The 16,805-nt window shown below is 36.4% G+C and overlaps 6 protein-coding genes across 7 annotated transcripts; 4 read left to right on the top strand and 2 right to left on the bottom strand.

The window, feature by feature from the left end:
* Positions 1–4: 4 nt before the first annotated feature.
* Gasu_59830 (hypothetical protein) lies at positions 5–1,095 on the bottom strand. Of its 2 annotated transcripts, none has more exons than XM_005702828.1 (2): positions 773–1,095; positions 5–708 (listed from the first exon to the last, which is right to left on the bottom strand). In XM_005702828.1, exons 1-2 carry the CDS (start codon positions 947–949, stop codon positions 673–675), a joined length of 213 nt encoding a protein of 70 aa, XP_005702885.1. In that variant the 5' UTR covers positions 950–1,095; the 3' UTR covers positions 5–672. The 2 variants fall into 2 exon arrangements, with proteins under 2 accessions (XP_005702885.1, XP_005702884.1); XM_005702827.1 differs by having other exon boundaries at positions 5–701.
* Positions 1,096–4,695: 3,600 nt separating this feature from the next.
* On the top strand, positions 4,696–6,159 carry Gasu_59820 (uncharacterized protein). Its single transcript, XM_005702826.1, has one exon. The coding sequence runs from the start codon at positions 4,718–4,720 to the stop codon at positions 5,606–5,608; it is 891 nt and encodes a 296-aa protein (XP_005702883.1). The 5' UTR covers positions 4,696–4,717; the 3' UTR covers positions 5,609–6,159.
* A 416-nt stretch (positions 6,160–6,575) lies between these two features.
* Positions 6,576–8,366, top strand: Gasu_59810 (uncharacterized protein). The gene is made up of 3 exons (XM_005702825.1): positions 6,576–7,198; positions 7,247–7,377; positions 7,435–8,366. The coding sequence occupies exons 2-3, from the start codon at positions 7,284–7,286 to the stop codon at positions 7,695–7,697; spliced, it is 357 nt and encodes a 118-aa protein (XP_005702882.1). The 5' UTR covers positions 6,576–7,198; positions 7,247–7,283; the 3' UTR covers positions 7,698–8,366.
* Positions 8,367–10,315: 1,949 nt separating this feature from the next.
* On the top strand, positions 10,316–11,236 carry Gasu_59800 (uncharacterized protein). The gene has a single exon (XM_005702824.1). The coding sequence runs from the start codon at positions 10,336–10,338 to the stop codon at positions 10,546–10,548; it is 213 nt and encodes a 70-aa protein (XP_005702881.1). The 5' UTR covers positions 10,316–10,335; the 3' UTR covers positions 10,549–11,236.
* Positions 11,237–11,295: 59 nt separating this feature from the next.
* On the top strand, positions 11,296–12,390 carry Gasu_59790 (uncharacterized protein). Its single transcript, XM_005702823.1, has 2 exons — positions 11,296–11,680; positions 11,967–12,390. Exons 1-2 carry the CDS (start codon positions 11,456–11,458, stop codon positions 12,336–12,338), a joined length of 597 nt encoding a protein of 198 aa, XP_005702880.1. The 5' UTR covers positions 11,296–11,455; the 3' UTR covers positions 12,339–12,390.
* An 884-nt stretch (positions 12,391–13,274) lies between these two features.
* Gasu_59780 (archaeal ATPase) lies at positions 13,275–16,505 on the bottom strand. Its single transcript, XM_005702822.1, has one exon. It carries the CDS (start codon positions 16,462–16,464, stop codon positions 13,975–13,977), a length of 2,490 nt encoding a protein of 829 aa, XP_005702879.1. The 5' UTR covers positions 16,465–16,505; the 3' UTR covers positions 13,275–13,974.
* Positions 16,506–16,805: the final 300 nt, after the last annotated feature.

Below are 16,805 nucleotides of genomic sequence, written 5' to 3'. Positions count from 1 at the left end.
CCAAACATGCATAATGACGATAAGATTAACTTTGCTGAAACTCTTTGCAATCAGAACAACATCTTGACAATATTATCCTCTCTCTCTCTCAGTCCCGTGTATCAAGTCTTCGAAGGAAATATATTTTAGAGCTGACAAAAAAAGACGCGAAAACTTCCAAACATATTATATTCATGAACTCGATGGTCATATAAAGACTCACTCGAGCAAGAACAAAATTTCAATCCAATGAGAAAGAAAAGGAACTGAATACAGCAACGTTTCCTTCACAACATTTTTTATCTTTTATAACATTCCAATATCCACTCTTGGGTTTATATATTCCTTTCTAGTTCTGTTCCCATCCACAAAACTTGTCTTGCAACTTTGACCAGTTCATCTCCTAACAATTCCTGTAACAAGTATGTAAATGCAGTACCCATGAAAACAATATCAGAATCTGTTGAAGCGCAAGTATTCTTTGCCAAATCCTTTCGAATAGTTCATAGGTATTCAGTCCGAAAAATGGTTTCCAACGAATTGGTCGAACAAACCAACTGAAAACGAGATGGAACAGTTAAACATTCCGTAGTAGTACCACCTGCAGGTTGAGAAGCAATTGATCGACAGAGGATTTGTCCACAATCATCTTCATCATCTACTCCACACTCCAATTTCTAATGCTTACTATCTCTAAACTCGCTTAAAATTTGATGGGTATACTTCGTACTTGCAACAAGTTGAATATTCCAAGTCAATTTGTTGTGATACTGGAAAGAGAAAACTTTCTTACCTTAGCTCCAACATCTGAACGTCCACTCCCTTCTTCTTTGCCTGTTAAGTTGAAACACTTTAATGGAATTCCAATGAGATACGCGGCATTGAAATATGCCGAGAGAACTCTCTCATTTATTTCATCGAAAGATGAAGTAACCATTGACTCGGTGACATTTTTAGATGCACGAATCATCAAGTGAATCCTCTTGATCGTTGCGACTAAGAAATGAAAACATCTTCTTCATTGGATAACAATACTCCGGAATCATAAGTAGAGATAAACTTTGGAGGAGGAATACATTTTTCTGCCTCACTGTTCTTTGCACTTTCTATTCTTTCACTTTCGTATTTTTAAATATGCTGAGTTCTCCCAACTTGAAGCGAAGACGTAATCGAAGATATAATACCAGAACAAACAACACTTCAAACTATAAATCACGAGTCACAGGAATATGAGAGAGAGAGAGTGTGTGTGTCAATTGGAGACAGTCACGCTCAAAAAATATTTCAAAACAATCTTTGGATAAACCAACTTGAAAGTCCTTGTACTTTCTTCATACATATAATAAAAACCAAAGTGACTGGCAACATCCAGAGCGTATGCAACGTTTTCAGAAATTCGCCCAACTGCAAATGACTAAAGTATACTTCTCTGCTATGAAGAGGAACGCTGAAGATACTGACAAAAAGCAGCATAGAGAAAGCAGCATATTCTTCATGTCCAATGCTTTTCACTCTCACAAAAGACTTTCCATCATGGGAATGGTTTCGACATTGTTCCTTAGTTCTTCTTTTGATAAATCTCTCCATTGTAGATCAGATTGATACGTATTTACTAATACGCATAATACATAAGAAGTATATGTAGGCTTGCCACCTGTATAGTCGTAAATTATTCTTTCTAGGAGTTTCATGCCTTGGGACTACTTGAAAATATGATTTGCTTAGCTATACCAATGACGACTAAACTCTAGCTAAATGGTTGGATCGACATTGTCTTTCAAGTTCCTTTGTCGTTGTCTTCGAAGCTCTTCTCGCGTGAAGAAACGAAAAACACTTTGTCGAGTTTGCTTTGGCTCCTATCCGGTAAGTCCTCATTGACCCAATTTTTCGCTACCTTTGGCAGTTTCGATTTGCTGGTTACTTTGTGAATCTTTTCAACTTACGTAACTAATAGAACCGTTTCTCGCGGGAGTTGCTTTCTTGTAAGACACCTCTGATTGCTGTCAGTCCATTTTCTCTCAAAAATTGTAGAGTTCGTCTATGCCTTCTTGTATATTTCTGTTTTTGGAAGAAAAAGAATATGGTCAAAGGTCTTTCGGCGTTTCTTCAGAGTTCTCTCGTTCCATCTTGCAAGTTTCCATTGAAGAAAGAAACAACTTGAAGAGGTTTGGAATGTGGATTCAATAGAAATGTCAGCAAGAAGGTCTTTTAGTGAAATGACAATAATGTCAGTCATTCAAAAACTTTCTTATCGTATTGAATGAGCTTTGCTTTAATGAAACTTGTGACTCCTTTTTGCTTATACACAATGAAACACATATCCATTTAAACCTTACGGCTTTCAGTCATTGCTCAAGTGAAGTTTGGGATTCTACATGTATAAGGTACTCATTCCAAGGAAGCAGCTCATCTGAAAAAGTTGCTCAAGGGCAGTTTTCTAGCAATGAGTATTCAATCATACTCATTATTCATATTCTTGATTTATAGCATTGCGGCTGAAATAGAGTGAATAATCCTAGTAAATGCTCAATGTCATTTGTTCATCTGTAATGGTAATCAACAGCTTTATCGAACAGACATCCAGATACTGGAACAGAACAATAATCATTTTCTGTCTTAACTTTTTAATCAACTAATACGTTACCAACCAAATTATTTTCGTAAGTCTATATAAATGTAGCGTCGTCGCTAAAGAAAATATTAGTTCTCTATCCATTTTCGTCTATTCACTATGCATTGGTTTCAACCAGTACAATTCACTAGCCCTTCATTGTGACAATTGAAATGTTTTTTTGTAGTTTCACTTGTCATTTTTATAGAACTAAGAAGCAACCTTCAGGTCCGCTCAAGTAATATTCTCTTCAAAATTGCCTCAGCTCCTTTCTATCTTTCATTGTGAGTTTTTGTGCATAAAAGGGACAAAATATAGGAAAAGAGAAGTAAACAATAGTACAAAACTATGTTATCATGGTTGCCATACAACTCGAGTTCTACAGTCTGATGGTTTCGGGAATAGTTTGAAATCCTATTAGCAAAGCTACAAGGAAGTTTCTCCTTTCTGCTCAACTTGCGTTGGTAAAGAATCCTGTTTTTTCTATCCAGTGATTTGCCACAAGTTACTATCGCAATCAGAAAATAACGGTGAGAATGGGACCTGAACACTGATACTCCTTGTTGAGACCAATAAAAACTTCTTAGATCTCTTCTCTCGCTTGTTTTTCTGTGCCTGGCTCTATCAATGATTGATTATTGGCTTGTTCAGCTATGTTTCTGAAAGATTAGTGGAACAAAACACTCACAAGTAGCCTACAAGTCTGTTTCGATTGGATGAAATGTGCGTCCAGTTTCAAAAGCAACCCAAGTCAACATATTTTAAAGGAAATCTGTAGTCTTTTCAAGAAGAACCTCGTAGCTTTCGAGAGAGTGTGTGCATATTTTCTATTTAGGTTTGGGTGCTACTAATACGTTGTTGGAAAGCGGTATTTAAGAAGACTTAAATCAGCGTTAAGTCTTTGAAGAATATGATAATTGTAACAGAGGAAATTGAAGAAATTTTTGTTGATGCTCAAAGCATTGAAGCCAACATATCTATTGCATAGTTGGGAAAAGATCTTATTCAAGATTCTGTCGCAATGTTCTAAAGTGTCATCCTTTCTCAGTGACCAAAAAGCAATATTACTCTTATTCCGAATTTTCCTTTGTCATTTGCAATCAGTTGAAACACGGTTAAGATGAACCTTGTTAAGGCCTTGATCCTTTACAGTATTACTCCTTTATTTTTGTAGTTTTCGTTGTCGAACTTGAATAGATTTTCGTCAACATGTTTCGAAAGCGACCATGTTAACTTGATTTCTTTTCGTTTCAATGGCTTCGTCTGGTAGTTACAAAGTGTGAATTCAGACAAACTCGTACTTGAGTTGCAAACCACTGTAGAAGAGATATCGTTGCACCTTGGAACTCATTAAGTTTTAGGAATTCAAGCATTTCATTTTATACGTATGATAAATACGGAAGATTTGGAAAATTGTAAAACCAAACAAACTCTAGATGTCGTTGAAGATAAAAAGAAAGACAAATACCCCGCTTTTCCCACTTTTATTCTTTTCATCATCGGAGCAGAAATGCGAAAATCGATTTTATTAAAACATGTCAACAGTCAACAACATTCACGTTCACATAGTAGGCGATCAGGACAACCACCGCCAGAACATGACTCAGTAATTACATAACAAAGGTCCACTCCATGTAGTATTACACATGCGCCGCATCTAATAATATAATGGAAACTACCAACTGAGATATCAGGATATGAGCTATTCTGTAATAACCTTCTGAAAACTTCAATGGCCAATCGGTTCTCGATGGCTTCTCGAATTAAAGTAACATTTGAGCTCATGTTGAGTAGCTCGAGCAGGCTTGAATATAGTGCATCTTTGGACCCAGGGCTGTCCAGACCCCTTATATCTGTTTCCCTAAACTCGGAAAAGGAGATACAGGACTGAACAAATACGCAGAGGAAGACTACATAAATATATAGGGGAAGTTTGCGTGAACTCATGAGTGCAGCTTTCAGATTAACAACGTAAATTTCAGCAAAATCGAAATTTAGATGTAGTGTTTCACAGAGTTGTGCAACTAAAAAGTCTGTCCATTGTACATGTCTCATAGACAGTATTGGAACGAAGTTTTCGGCTAAAACGATGTCAACGCTCTTCAGTTGAAAGAAAAATTGGTTAACATGGAGGGAAATAGTTCAGATAGCACAACCCAGCCGCAAGCTTTTAGAAATATATTATACTGCTTATTAGGTTCGACCCCAACTCTTTTCCGACTTATTTATAACAAAGAGGTCCTTCTTTTTCTTTTCTGGCTCCCCGGTATTCTAGTAGAGGTAGTTCTTGCTTTGTATCTTGTGGTGCGTTTCCTAAGAGCTTCGAATATATGGCTTCTGTTTGACTCCTTTGCTGTGACTACCATACTTTCCATCGCAGTGCCGGTACTTAACACTCTCTTCGTAGTAGCGCTAGTAAAAATTTCAGGAGCCTATGGATTTCCATACTCCGACACTCCTTTCAGCTGGCAAACTGCAATTCTTTACTTGGTTATGTTCTTTCAAGGCGCTTTTACAGAAGAAACTGTGAAATATATTGCAGTAAAGCAAGGACATTTAGACAGTCTCAAAAACTTCGTAGCACAAGCAGTAGCTGTGGGTGCGGGTGTTGCAATAGGAGAGCAGAGTAACCAGATGCTAGACTCGTACTATTTTTCCAAACGAGCTTGGACTTTCTCTAGCATATTGATTGAGTTTTGGTCTCTTTTTTGCAAATTTGCTTTTCATTGCAGTACTGCTGTTTTCATTGCATTTCGAATGGTATCCGTTCCAACAAATCTTTCTTTTCTTCACCGATATGTACATATTATCTGGATACCTTGGTGTTATCATTTCTTCTGCAATATTCTTGTTACATCGGAGGATTTCATTCTAGAAGAAAGTTATTCGTTGGTGGTTCAAGCTTGCACTCTACCTCTTCTTGTGCTAGTTGCTGTTTATTTCATTTTCAAAACGAACCACTCTCAACTATTGGAACAGTCTTATAGCAGACTGGCCGAAGGTTTCGTTATACGCTAAAATGCATAACATTGCAATGCTATCTGTAAAATTGAGTCTCCTTTCAACTCTCTTCTTGAAAAAATATTCAAGAAGGAACGAGATTCTCTGTCTTGTAACAATGCTTACCCTATTCGATTAAGTCCCAGCAATAAACTGATCGATAAAAGTTGTCATTGAGTGACTTTGTCAAAGAATGGTCTGCAGTGTCGTGCAGACTCCGGCGAGTATCGCTTCTGTAGCGGGACCATCGGAAAGAAAGTCGCCTGACCTTTGCGAAGTTGTTCTCAACGAAATAAAATTGGGTTCTTCACGCAAATGTGTCGGTTTCAGGAAGGTCCTTTAGAGTTCCATTACAGAGGAGTGTCTGACTGTAGGGGATTTCTGAGCAAAGTCGTGACAAGAAACAAGGTATGAACCCTTTCCTTTGCTAAACCCTAACGACACACTATTTGGTCGCGTTTCTACTGACTATTGGAGTACTCGTCTTCTTTGTGGATTACCTTCTGTAGAGTGGTCGAAATGTGTCAATTCTTTACGCTATCTCGAGTAATAAAGAAGGATTGTCCTTTCTCAAGGCCTTCTCGTTCCAAAGTGGAGCAACCTCCGAAGCTGATAATGGATCGCATAGTATCAGAGGAGGTGAATCCTCAGGATCTCTCTCAGTACAAAGAATAGCAGTTTTAGATCGAGGCTCTTCTCCCATATTTTCAACTTGTACGTCAGGTTTCTCTGTTTTTTCTGCCGTTTCCGAAAGAGTGGTAAAGAGACCAACAGCACCAGGGTTAGGATGGATAGACAATGTCATAGTCTCTCTTTCTGTGCGTAGTTTGGTCTTTATTCCTATTCCATCGTTAAAACTCGTACTACGAAATTCAAAGTTGCATTCGACTAGTAGGCTTGTTCGAACGGGGAACTATATAGATATCGATCTACTTGCTAACCAGTGACTGGGGGTTATCCACTTATGTTTGAAGTATAAGCACAGAGGAAGTTTCTGAAGTCCTTAAGCTTTTGCAACCGAAGAACTTTGAAGAAAAATTGTTTGACAGAAGAAGGTTGCTAAGAAATTCAAAAAAGATGAAACCATCTAGTTAGGCAATTACTGAAAGAAGTGGTGAGAACAACATTTGAATATTTTCAACTGCTTGGAAGGCTGGGAAGAGCGTGAAACTTTATTTTTCGTTATTTTTGGTTTTCATTTGGGGTGGATTGTTCAGCTTTTCGGGAGAACAAGTGTTTTCTGCAAAATGTATCTAGACGAAGCTGCTATGGCGAAACTTTACCTTTCCGTGATCAAGTGTCTTAACAATGATAGTTTAGTAATGTTGGACTGGAAATATTCTGATAGGAAAAATATGGAAGGGGTCGATATTCAAGGATACATTCTCACTCAATAGGTGGACTTGGGAGTGCCAAAAAGAAGTATAGCCATGCAACCATTGTAAGACTCTTACTTGAGTCTAGACGCTTTCCAAATCTGCTCATGATGGATGAGTATCACGAGTTTTTTCTCTACGGGAAAGAGAACGTTTTGCTTGGATCAAGTTGGATCTTTATGACTTGTGTCACTTTCTGAGTTATTATATTGGAATATTGAATCTTCCTTTGGTAACTCTCCTTTTTTTAACACAGTTTTACTTCTTAAGTTGTTCGCAGAGTTCTTGTAGAGTTTTTTTAACTGGTAACCAACATCATGTATTGGTTGAGTTTTGTGCTCGTTTGCCATCTACTGCATTACTTCCGTCCTCATCGGGCTTCGAATGGCATCCGATCCAACGTTTATAAGGGTTATTTGGATACATTGCTGTTATTATTTCTTCTTTAATGTCGTTCTCACATTGGAGAGTTTCATTTTGGAACGAAGTTACCTCTCAGTGGCTCAAGATTGCTCTATGCCTCTTCTTTTGCTAGTTGCTGTTTATTTCATTTTTCAAAACGAACCACTCTCAGCTATGGGGATAGTCTTATAACAGATTCGCGGAGGGCTTTGCCATACTTTGAAATGCATTGTGAGTTGTTCTTTAAAAAGAAGAGGTCGAAGCCTTTTTATGCTAGTATTTTGCAGGGTTTCATGAAATCTTTTGAGTTCAAGAACAAACTATTTTGAAGGGTATTGATGTTGATACTACAAGACAATTGTTTTTTTTTCACTTTGCCAGAATGATTGAATTTAGAATTATCATTTGGTTTTGTGCTATTGTGTTGTTGCGCTTTGTGAATGCAAGTTTGATAAAGATGTTGTATCTTTGTTTCTGTGAAATTAGTTGAGTAAGAAATTATGTTCCACCCTGCCATCTGCTTGGCTAAATCCATTTCAAATTCTGAAGCTTGGTTAATGTACTCAGTTTTGTTATGTTTCCTACTTTTTTGTGAAGATAACAAGTGCAAATAAGTCTTTAAAAGGCAATTCAATCCGATGAAAATGACACAATTCATAGGTTATCTTTTTAAGATTCTCAATCTCCCAAGTAAGAAGTAGGGATGTAGAAACTTTAGGTTACTTTGTGCGGGTGTTGTGCATCCTCCCGAGTCTGAATTTCTCCACTATTCATTTATTTTGTCAAATGAGGATCTGAACTAAGGAAACGACGTGGTTCAGTATTCTGTTCGACTGTCATAATGAACTACACAACTCTATAGAAGAGATTTCACAGTTTATTAAAAGGAAACATCTTTTTATGGAGTTGACAAAAAGGATTTCGTTGAGCAACTTCCAATCATTCTACATGAAATAAAGTCTGATCATATATTTTGTAATAAAATGGATTGATTACTTATCGTCGAAAATAGCTTCTGATACAATTTGTTCAAATTTGGTTTCTATTTTATGTATCAAGGATACCAAAAGCGTAGTCGTAAACAAGAATCGGTATAAACTGCTCATACTGAGACATTGAATGGGTCTATGAAAGAGTTTCAAGTAAACGATGTTTATAAACTTCCAAGGCATTGTAACTGGGATATTTTTTTAGAGATTCAGTAACATTGTGTCTGTAATGAAAATCTTTGTCTATTCTTTACGAACAAGAGGCTTGGCTCAAAAAAAAACAATAGAAATGAGCAGAGATAGAGAGTTGCGGAGTACATTGATAAGAAAGACGAAAATACTGCAGAAAAGATTAGAAAGAAAATGGATGAAGACTTCTGAAGATGACCTATTTTAGTACATTGATTGATTGTTCGTTTTTCATACTATCAAAGTCACTCGTTTGCATTGAAACCACAGAGCAAATACAAAAATGTCGAGTGCATGTAAGTAAAAAGCAGCAGACAGATCTGTAAAAAAACCTGATAAAAAAATACTCCAAAAAACTAGAATATTGACAGTTTCCAGTTGAATAAGCAAAGAAGGCAATAGTCAAAGTTCAAAATACGAAAAATGTCAAATATTAGAATATGTAAGAAACAAAAATGAAGAATAAGCTATGCTTCACATGTAGAAAGGTTCGAAAGAAAAATACCTAGAGAGATCATCAAGTATTTACCATTATGAGGGAACAATTTGTATATTCAAGAAGAAAAACTGCAAGAAGAGGAGATATTGAAAGCAGAAAACATAAAACAAGGAACTGAAGACGGAACTTTTTGGAAAGGAGAACAGAAAATAAAGACATATACGAAAAAGAATAACTCTTATGCCGTCGAAAAACAATATCGAACTTTCGTTTTGTCTAGTTCAATGGGGATTGAAAGATGAAATACAAAAAATATTTCAAAGATTGTCGAAATGCGTGATTGCGTCAAAAGTTCAAGAAAGACTTTCAGAACTTTTCAAAGAATTAAATCGAACTCATGTTCAGTATTTGTTTCCAATGTGACAGAACAAATATTCAGAAACAAAGAAACATTACGTTGAAATATTTTCAGCATTGGCAGCTCCATTCACAACCAAAAATTGACAACAATCATCTTTCAACATTGGACATCAAAGATGCAATTTAAGAAAGAGAAAAAAAAGAAATCTTCATCGAGTCTCGTGAGAATCAAGGTGATTGCATTTATTTTCATGACAGTCAATCTCATCTTGTTTCCTTCTGGGTATCTTAAATACTGCAAGCAACTGGACATTCTTCGAGCAAACAATTTGGAAACCAACTATAAAATGCAACGACAACAAGACACTTTAAAATAGACCCAGACTCCTTTCTAGAAGACGTTTATCGTGCATATGCTTAGAAATTGTTTCTATTTCATCGTACAATATATTTTGTAATAAAGGAGAAGACTTCAAGGCTACTCCTAAAATACTGCTTACAGGTATCAAGACAAGATGACAAGTCAGCCATAGAAAAGATCTTTGGCAAACTTACGCACTCTCTGAGCCGGATAGTGATTAGAAGACAGTCCTTATTACCTTCAAAACGAGTGATTCAAGTGCTAACAATGATTGAAAACAAAACTACTTTCATTTTAGAAACAAATGCTGCATTTTAAAACAGCTTTGCATTCTGTAAAACAATATTTCTTGACACTTTCAACTTGTAGTAATTTTCTTTCAAGGCACGAAATTCTTATAGAGCAAGTCATGAAAGTTACAAATAGAAAAATTATGGGAGTTGTGATGGAATCGAGTTGGCGGACAGATTGATGGGTAGTTTGTCAGTTGCTTTGCTTTGTCGTTTGACTCTACTTTTTTTTTCACAAGTAGTGTACAATCAAAACAAAGTCGAAAAAAGGTAAAGTAAGGAACAAGAGACTTTCGTTTGTGGAGCAAAAGTTTTACAAAACCTTTGTCGTATTTGAATATGAAGCCTACCAGTTCTTGCAACAGTGACTTTTGTACATATGGAGGCTTCTTGCTTTCTGGAGTCACACAGAGTTGTGATAGTGTCTTTGGAAGATTTGTTGACTTTGAGATATTTCTACCTGGCAGGTTTAAGATTGACCAAAAAAGCATAGTAGCTTCTGGCGAATGGGTTTATCTGACTTCTCAGAAAATTGTAGACTCAAAACCGTAGCCTCGATTGTTGGAGAAAAAGTAGAAATAGGGAGAAGTCTTTAACGTTGCGCAGATATTACACAGCTGGTTATTCCTAAAGAGTTCACCTATGATTTTTCAGTAGAACGACTTGCAGGCAAAATCTCCAGAATTTTGTTGTGACGAGAGTTTATTAAGAATTGGCATAGTCTCATTGAAGGTTTTGGTGAAAATAGTTTCAACTTTCGACCCAAGCAGATTGTTCTCTCAGCCGCAGGTGGTCTAGAGAAGAGCATAGATCTGTACCTCACCGCGATGTTTTCAAGTATTGTAGGGTTCCCCTTCAGTATATTGAAAACATTGCTCTATGGTTAAATGATGTTAAGAGTACCTCGCAAGTAACTTCACTTTACTTGAAAATGTTACTTTTTATGAATGTAGATATATTCTAGATGAGATGCCCAGTTTTAATGCATGCATCAAGCTATGATTCTTTGAATGGCGCTCCTCTTCAAAAATATTATATATTTTGACCTGAAAACGAGGAAATACAAAAAACATTTGGCTCGACTTTTTTTGGTTTTACACGAAAATGGAAGTGATGAGTACAATAAGAAACTGTTCTCTTTTTATATCAATCTCTCTGTTAACTTTGGTAGTTTTCTTGCAGAATTCTTATCGCTTGCTCGCAATATCGTGAATTTGAAGATAAATTTGCCGGTAGTTTACAACCGTCAAGTATTATATGGAGCCATTAGATTCGGAAGAGTTTGAACTGCGGCAAAATTTAAATAATTATCCAACTCTTCTTTGTCAATATTTGCCAGATGTTGTTCAACTTACAGAATTGGTTCCTAGAATAATAGCGCGAATAATAGCACTCACGACAACCAGATGCCAATTTTGAGCAATTGACTGGAGTTTTTAGAAATTATGACTACCCAGAAATGAAACAGAAATATAAAGATTACGTCGACTTGTTGAAAGACAAAGCTGAGTTTTATCGATTGCGTCGTCAGTTGTTTCTTGAAGGATATCCTATGGAACTGTATGTATGTGATGGTGCCTATCGTGAGCGTGGTCTGTTCATTACTATGAAGAACGGACTCTTACGTTTTTACAACAGCATGGCACGTAACATTCTTTTTGACACTTTTTCAACTGTTTTTTCAGTTAAGATCATCTTATTGAACTATTAAACAGTTTCCGAACGTCGGAAGGAATAGAAAAGGGTGACCATTTTGAGCAGCTCTTTTTCCTGTGGTGCCTTTGCAAATGTCCAAAACTTGAACTTAGTTCAAGAGCCTGTTTGCAAACGATAAACCTGGAAAGTAGGAAGTGGATAAGATTTGATGGAAAGCAGTTTTATTTTTTTTTGCATCGAAAATAACGAATACCTGTTGGGTCCGGTTTATGACGAATTATTCTCTGTTCGATTTTGCTTATGTCGAATGGAAGGTTAGATATTGGACATTGTACCTTTTTCAAGCTTCTATTTCATCTATTCCAGAACACAGCAGAGACTTTGCTCGAATGGAGCACTTGTTTGGATCACCTGAAAGTTCACATCTCGCTTCTTTACTAAAAGCACTTTTTGGTCAGTCCGACTATCAAGTATCGACTATTCGAGATGAGTCGGATACTATAATAGATTTTGAAGTAACAGAGAGTAATGGCCAATGTTATAGAGACCGAATATGTATTTTGTATGTCACTCCACTGAGAAAGAATGAAGCCAGCACATCTAATGCTCCATCGTTCATTGATTTTATAACATTGGAAGATATTCCAGAAGACTTTAAGCCATATTTAGGAGAACAGCAGAGATGAAAAGTTAAGACAAGATGTTAGTTGGTAGAGATATAAAACAGACTTTTCCTCAAACAAGACTTTTCAGAAGACTTTGATTGCTGACTTACAAGTTGAGAATGACACGAATGATAGAATGAACTTTGTTTTTGATACGTGTTGTGGAAAGAAGGGCTTATCAAACCATTGTTTTGAGAGATACTGGATGTAAGTTGCTGATCAATGAGGTTCTCTCTTTGGCGTAATTTTACAACTATTGATAATATCTTTCAAAAGCTTTTAATATAGAACTATCATACAACTAGATGCGGCTCCTTTCCACAGTACCGTTATCACGAAAGCCATAAAAGAAATTTTTATTATCACAACAAGTCTTCTAAGAATAAATATACAGGCATCTTTCACCAATACGCATATGGCCTTGGAAGAACTCAACTAAAAGACAACTTGAGGGTGGGTTTGTCTTGGAGAGCAAGGTGCTCTTTGGCTCTTTAGAGAGCACGTTTCATCCATTCTTCCTTTACAAACTTTTATTACTTCAACGATATCATCGTTCTCTATGAATATCTTGGCACGTTGAGTATCATCATACATAACAGAGTGTAAGAGTGCAATTTACCTCAAAAAGACTCATGATGGTTTTACGTGTATATGAAGGCTTACATAAGGACTCTTTCTACAATCAACAATTCGTTTTTTATAGTCTATCAACTTCAGCTCGATCCCACTCTCTCTTTCAATGATTATGACCAAAATTGACGATAGTTCATGTGCTATTTGGCATATTAGATAAAACTCGGTTTTGTCAGATGTTCTTCATCGAGCAAGAGAAAATACTGTTGGAAATTTTGGAAAATGAAGAATATTTTCTTTGCATAATAGAAGATAGAAGCGAATCTCGAAGTATCCGTGCAAGGAAAGGAAACTGTTAAAACTTCCACTTAAGTTCAAAACTATCATATGATTGATTGTTCATGTTGCGATCGAACCAAGATAATTGTAACTCTTGACCTTCAATCCTTCTTATCGTAAGTAGAATGTGTATCCATCTATCAGCGCAAGATTTTATATCCTTGGGTCAGCTTCTTATAGTCAACCTACTCATCGTAGACCACCTCAAAAAATAGTATTTTTGAGACAGCTTACAGTTCTTTCTTATCCTGAAATATTTCACCTATCTTCAAAAAAAGAAAACTTGAGACTCATCCCTTTATGAGATATGCATAACTTGAAGGAGATATTTTCCAAGTGTTTTCTCTTTTAGACATTCAAACCTCTTTCAAGAGATCAAACAGTGCTCTTAGAAAAATTTTTCACTTTTGCAACAAGTAGAAACACCCAAATATATTCCAGAATATGAGCCAAGTCAAATCATTGGTTCTATCTAAATGGCTCAGAAGATGAAAGTTCATCCTCATCTTATCTACTGCAAATACATGGATATTTCAATATTGTTTTGCAGTACCGAATTGTGAGTCCATGTTGCATAGATTAGAGATGCTCAAAACAATGCTAAGTACTGCTCTTATATCACAGTTAATGAATGGCGGTTTCTTCAGTTGAAATATTTCGTATTCAACGAAAGGACACTTGCATTAGAAAAGCTATGAATACACAAGACTTGAATATTTATTTGTAAAAACGAACATAGAACATTTCAAGTTCGAGGATTGTTTCTCACATAATTTCTCATACCAGCAACAACCTTGACTCGCAACAACGTATCATCGATACCAACTTGTTGCAATATATCCGAACTTATGAATCCAATGTCTCGCTCTGAAAAAGTCCAAAGGCATTCATAACATTTACTCGCTTCTTCCTCATTTAAATGACAATATGCTTTCAAAAAGTTCATCCAGTCAAAAGGATTTTGTTGCACCGAACTAACCGAAGAAGTAGTCGCTTCGTCTCGAGTACCTGCCACTTGCATAGCACTTTGAAAACCTTCCATTTGCATCCTATTCTCCTCATTGGTTCTCGGTCTTATATTTCGAGCCACTCTAACAGTAACAGTTGATTGCTCAGCTTCCAAAGGCGAAACATATTCATTAGACATCGACTCAAAGAGAGTTTTACACCATACTGAAAAGTCTTTAGAAAACTCTCCTCGGTTTGCTTCCCCAATTTTCCTCAACGTTTCGACATTATCTCTTCCCAAATATACTTCAAGGTTCCTTTGAGAAACAATTACCAATTGCAGACATGATCGACTACTTTCATTCAAAGTTGATCCCGAAGAATGTTGAGTCACCAAACGACTTGCATCTTCAACAATGTTCTGTTCTTCGGTAGAGAAACCTACAGATTGATCATATCTAGTACATACTACCACAAACTGAAAACGAAGTTGAACAGATGAAAAAGATTCGTCATTCAAAACGGAAACAACTCCCTTAAAAAATTTTTTTGTTTCTTTGTTAATATTTTTTTTCGACAATTTAGTTTTGTGATAAAATTTGAATGAAAATCCAACAACATAACGTGTTTGTCCATTATGGAATACAACATATGCATCAGGGCCACTCGAATTGCCCTCTTTTGGAACAAAAATACCACAATGTTGTAAATAATCTCTATAATGATCAGAAAATGAATGAGAGACATTTCTCAAGATGGGTATATCATTAGATTTTGTTGATTCTATAGAATACGAAGCGTTGTCCTGTTCAATAAAAGAACCCTGGAAAATTCCTGGAATAGCAGAATGTACAATAGGCGAGGAATTAGAATGAAGAAAAGTTAATAAGCGAAAGCGAAAGATCTTCATAAATACAAATTCAAAGAAGACTCCTTTTGCTGTTGAAGTGTCGGGAATATAACTAAACGGAGATAAAGGAAAGAGTTCAGTAGCCTCACGGAAAAAGTTATAGTTGCTATGAGCTCTCAATATAAATTCACAACAACCAATCTTGAACTTAGTGCCCAAATCAATCCCGTCAGTTTCACAAATTTCAGAATAAAACCCAAAAGTTGCAACCAAGTCCATCAAATAAGTTTTTGTTCCACATAGAGTAGTTGCAAATCCGATTGGGAAAATTGTTCCGAGTTGATAATTCAAAAAGACAAATTCATATCGAAGAAGGGTTGCGGAATCTAATATCTCCGGAATAATAAACGTTCCCGACTCATTTAGTATATCTGCAAAGACACTATCTAATAAAAATTCCATATTGTCATTGTTGATAACAGGTTGAGATAAGTTTGCAAGTTTCCCTACTAGGGCTAGTAAAGTATTCTTTACAATCAACGGAATACCCCCTGTCTTCTTCTTCAACAATTCTACGAATCGATATCGTAATTCATCAGAGGGCAATAAACAGTCCTTCAAGGACTTTCCATCATAAGTTGCCAGCTCAATATATTCGTTAATATCATGGAGGTTAAAGGGATTCAACCGCAACATACGGAGACTCACTCTACTGGAGCGAGCATCAGACAGGCGGGCTGAGATTTCAGCAGTTCGCCCAGCAAGATACAAGATAACTTTTCCTGTATCAAGCAACTCATATACAGTTCGAAAAAATTTGCGATACGGGATATAACCAGGATCGGACTCGACAAACTGTTTCATGGTAAGTTCACTATAGTATTTGGTGAGGTCACTCAGGTGGCTAAGTTCGTCTATCATCAAAAATAAATATTGTTTCTGAAATTGTTCGAGAAGATACTGGATAGCTCCTGCGATATTAGGTTTCTTCATCGCTGCGTCCGTGTCTTTTCCATTTTCTCGGTCAGTGTTACCATTACACTCGGCTGTAGCCATAGTTATGTTATACATCAAAGCCTCTAGAAACCTTGGAAAAGGAGCACGAGAAAAGCTCTCTCCTAGTTTAAAGCAAACTGACAAAGTGTTTTCCGCAAATTGCTTCCAAGAAAAAATCTTCGCATCAACTTTTCCCGACGAGCTCTTGTTGAAAACCTCCGTCTTCGTCTGCTCTTCCTCTTCGTCGGCGAATTTTTTTAAAAACTCTAAAAATTTTTGACCTACAAAGCTTTTGCCCGCCCCAAAAATGTGAGGGGAGAAGCAAGCTGCAGGACGTAAAAGATCTAATTTTCCCCCAGCTGAAGAAAACTGGTCGTAATAAGTTCGAAGAATAGAATAAGCATCTTCTTTTCTATCTATCAACGGTTCGTTCAAACTCATTTTACACGCCGCGCCAATCCGAAATCAATTCACAACAAAACAGCGAATAAATGAATGACCGAAATACTTTCAAAGGAGACGAAAGGAGTGTATGTTTATTGTTGGAGCTGTTGCTTTATTTGGTGATTGGTAGAACTGATCTCGTTGACACTTCTAGACTTACATTGACAATAGAGAGAAATCAGGAATATTTTCTTGCTTGTCATAACTAGAAACTTTCTTTTACAATAGACAAGAAATAGGTTTCTATGAGTTTTTGTGGTGAATTAGATTGATGGGTACTATTTCTATGGCTTGTATACTGTAAGAGAGTTGTTCTACTATCTTCCATATCATCTTAC

This window comes from Galdieria sulphuraria (genome assembly GCF_000341285.1).
Source record: "Galdieria sulphuraria unplaced genomic scaffold scaf_67, whole genome shotgun sequence".
In the NCBI taxonomy this organism is placed as follows: Eukaryota; Rhodophyta; class Bangiophyceae; order Galdieriales; family Galdieriaceae; genus Galdieria; species Galdieria sulphuraria.
The sequence above is the reverse complement of the archived record's forward strand: the minus strand, read 5'-3'. Positions and strand labels throughout refer to the sequence as shown.

Bases quoted from the DNA above. Each gene is read 5' to 3' on its own strand.
- Gasu_59830 (XM_005702827.1), bottom strand. From the start codon at position 949: ATGATTCGTGCATCTAAAAATGTCACCGAGTCAATGGTTACTTCATCT. The intron at 702-772 runs GTAAGAAAGTTT...GCAAGTACGAAG, and splicing joins GTTCAGATGTTGGAGCTAAG to TATACCCATCAAATTTTAAG.
- Gasu_59820 (XM_005702826.1), top strand. From the start codon at position 4,718: ATGGAGGGAAATAGTTCAGATAGCACAACCCAGCCGCAAGCTTTTAGA.
- Gasu_59810 (XM_005702825.1), top strand. From the start codon at position 7,284: ATGTATTGGTTGAGTTTTGTGCTCGTTTGCCATCTACTGCATTACTTC. The intron at 7,378-7,434 runs GTTATTTGGATA...CTCACATTGGAG, and splicing joins CCGATCCAACGTTTATAAGG to AGTTTCATTTTGGAACGAAG.
- Gasu_59800 (XM_005702824.1), top strand. From the start codon at position 10,336: ATGAAGCCTACCAGTTCTTGCAACAGTGACTTTTGTACATATGGAGGC.
- Gasu_59790 (XM_005702823.1), top strand. From the start codon at position 11,456: ATGAAACAGAAATATAAAGATTACGTCGACTTGTTGAAAGACAAAGCT. The intron at 11,681-11,966 runs GTTAAGATCATC...GTCGAATGGAAG, and splicing joins CTTTTTCAACTGTTTTTTCA to GTTAGATATTGGACATTGTA.
- Gasu_59780 (XM_005702822.1), bottom strand. From the start codon at position 16,464: ATGAGTTTGAACGAACCGTTGATAGATAGAAAAGAAGATGCTTATTCT.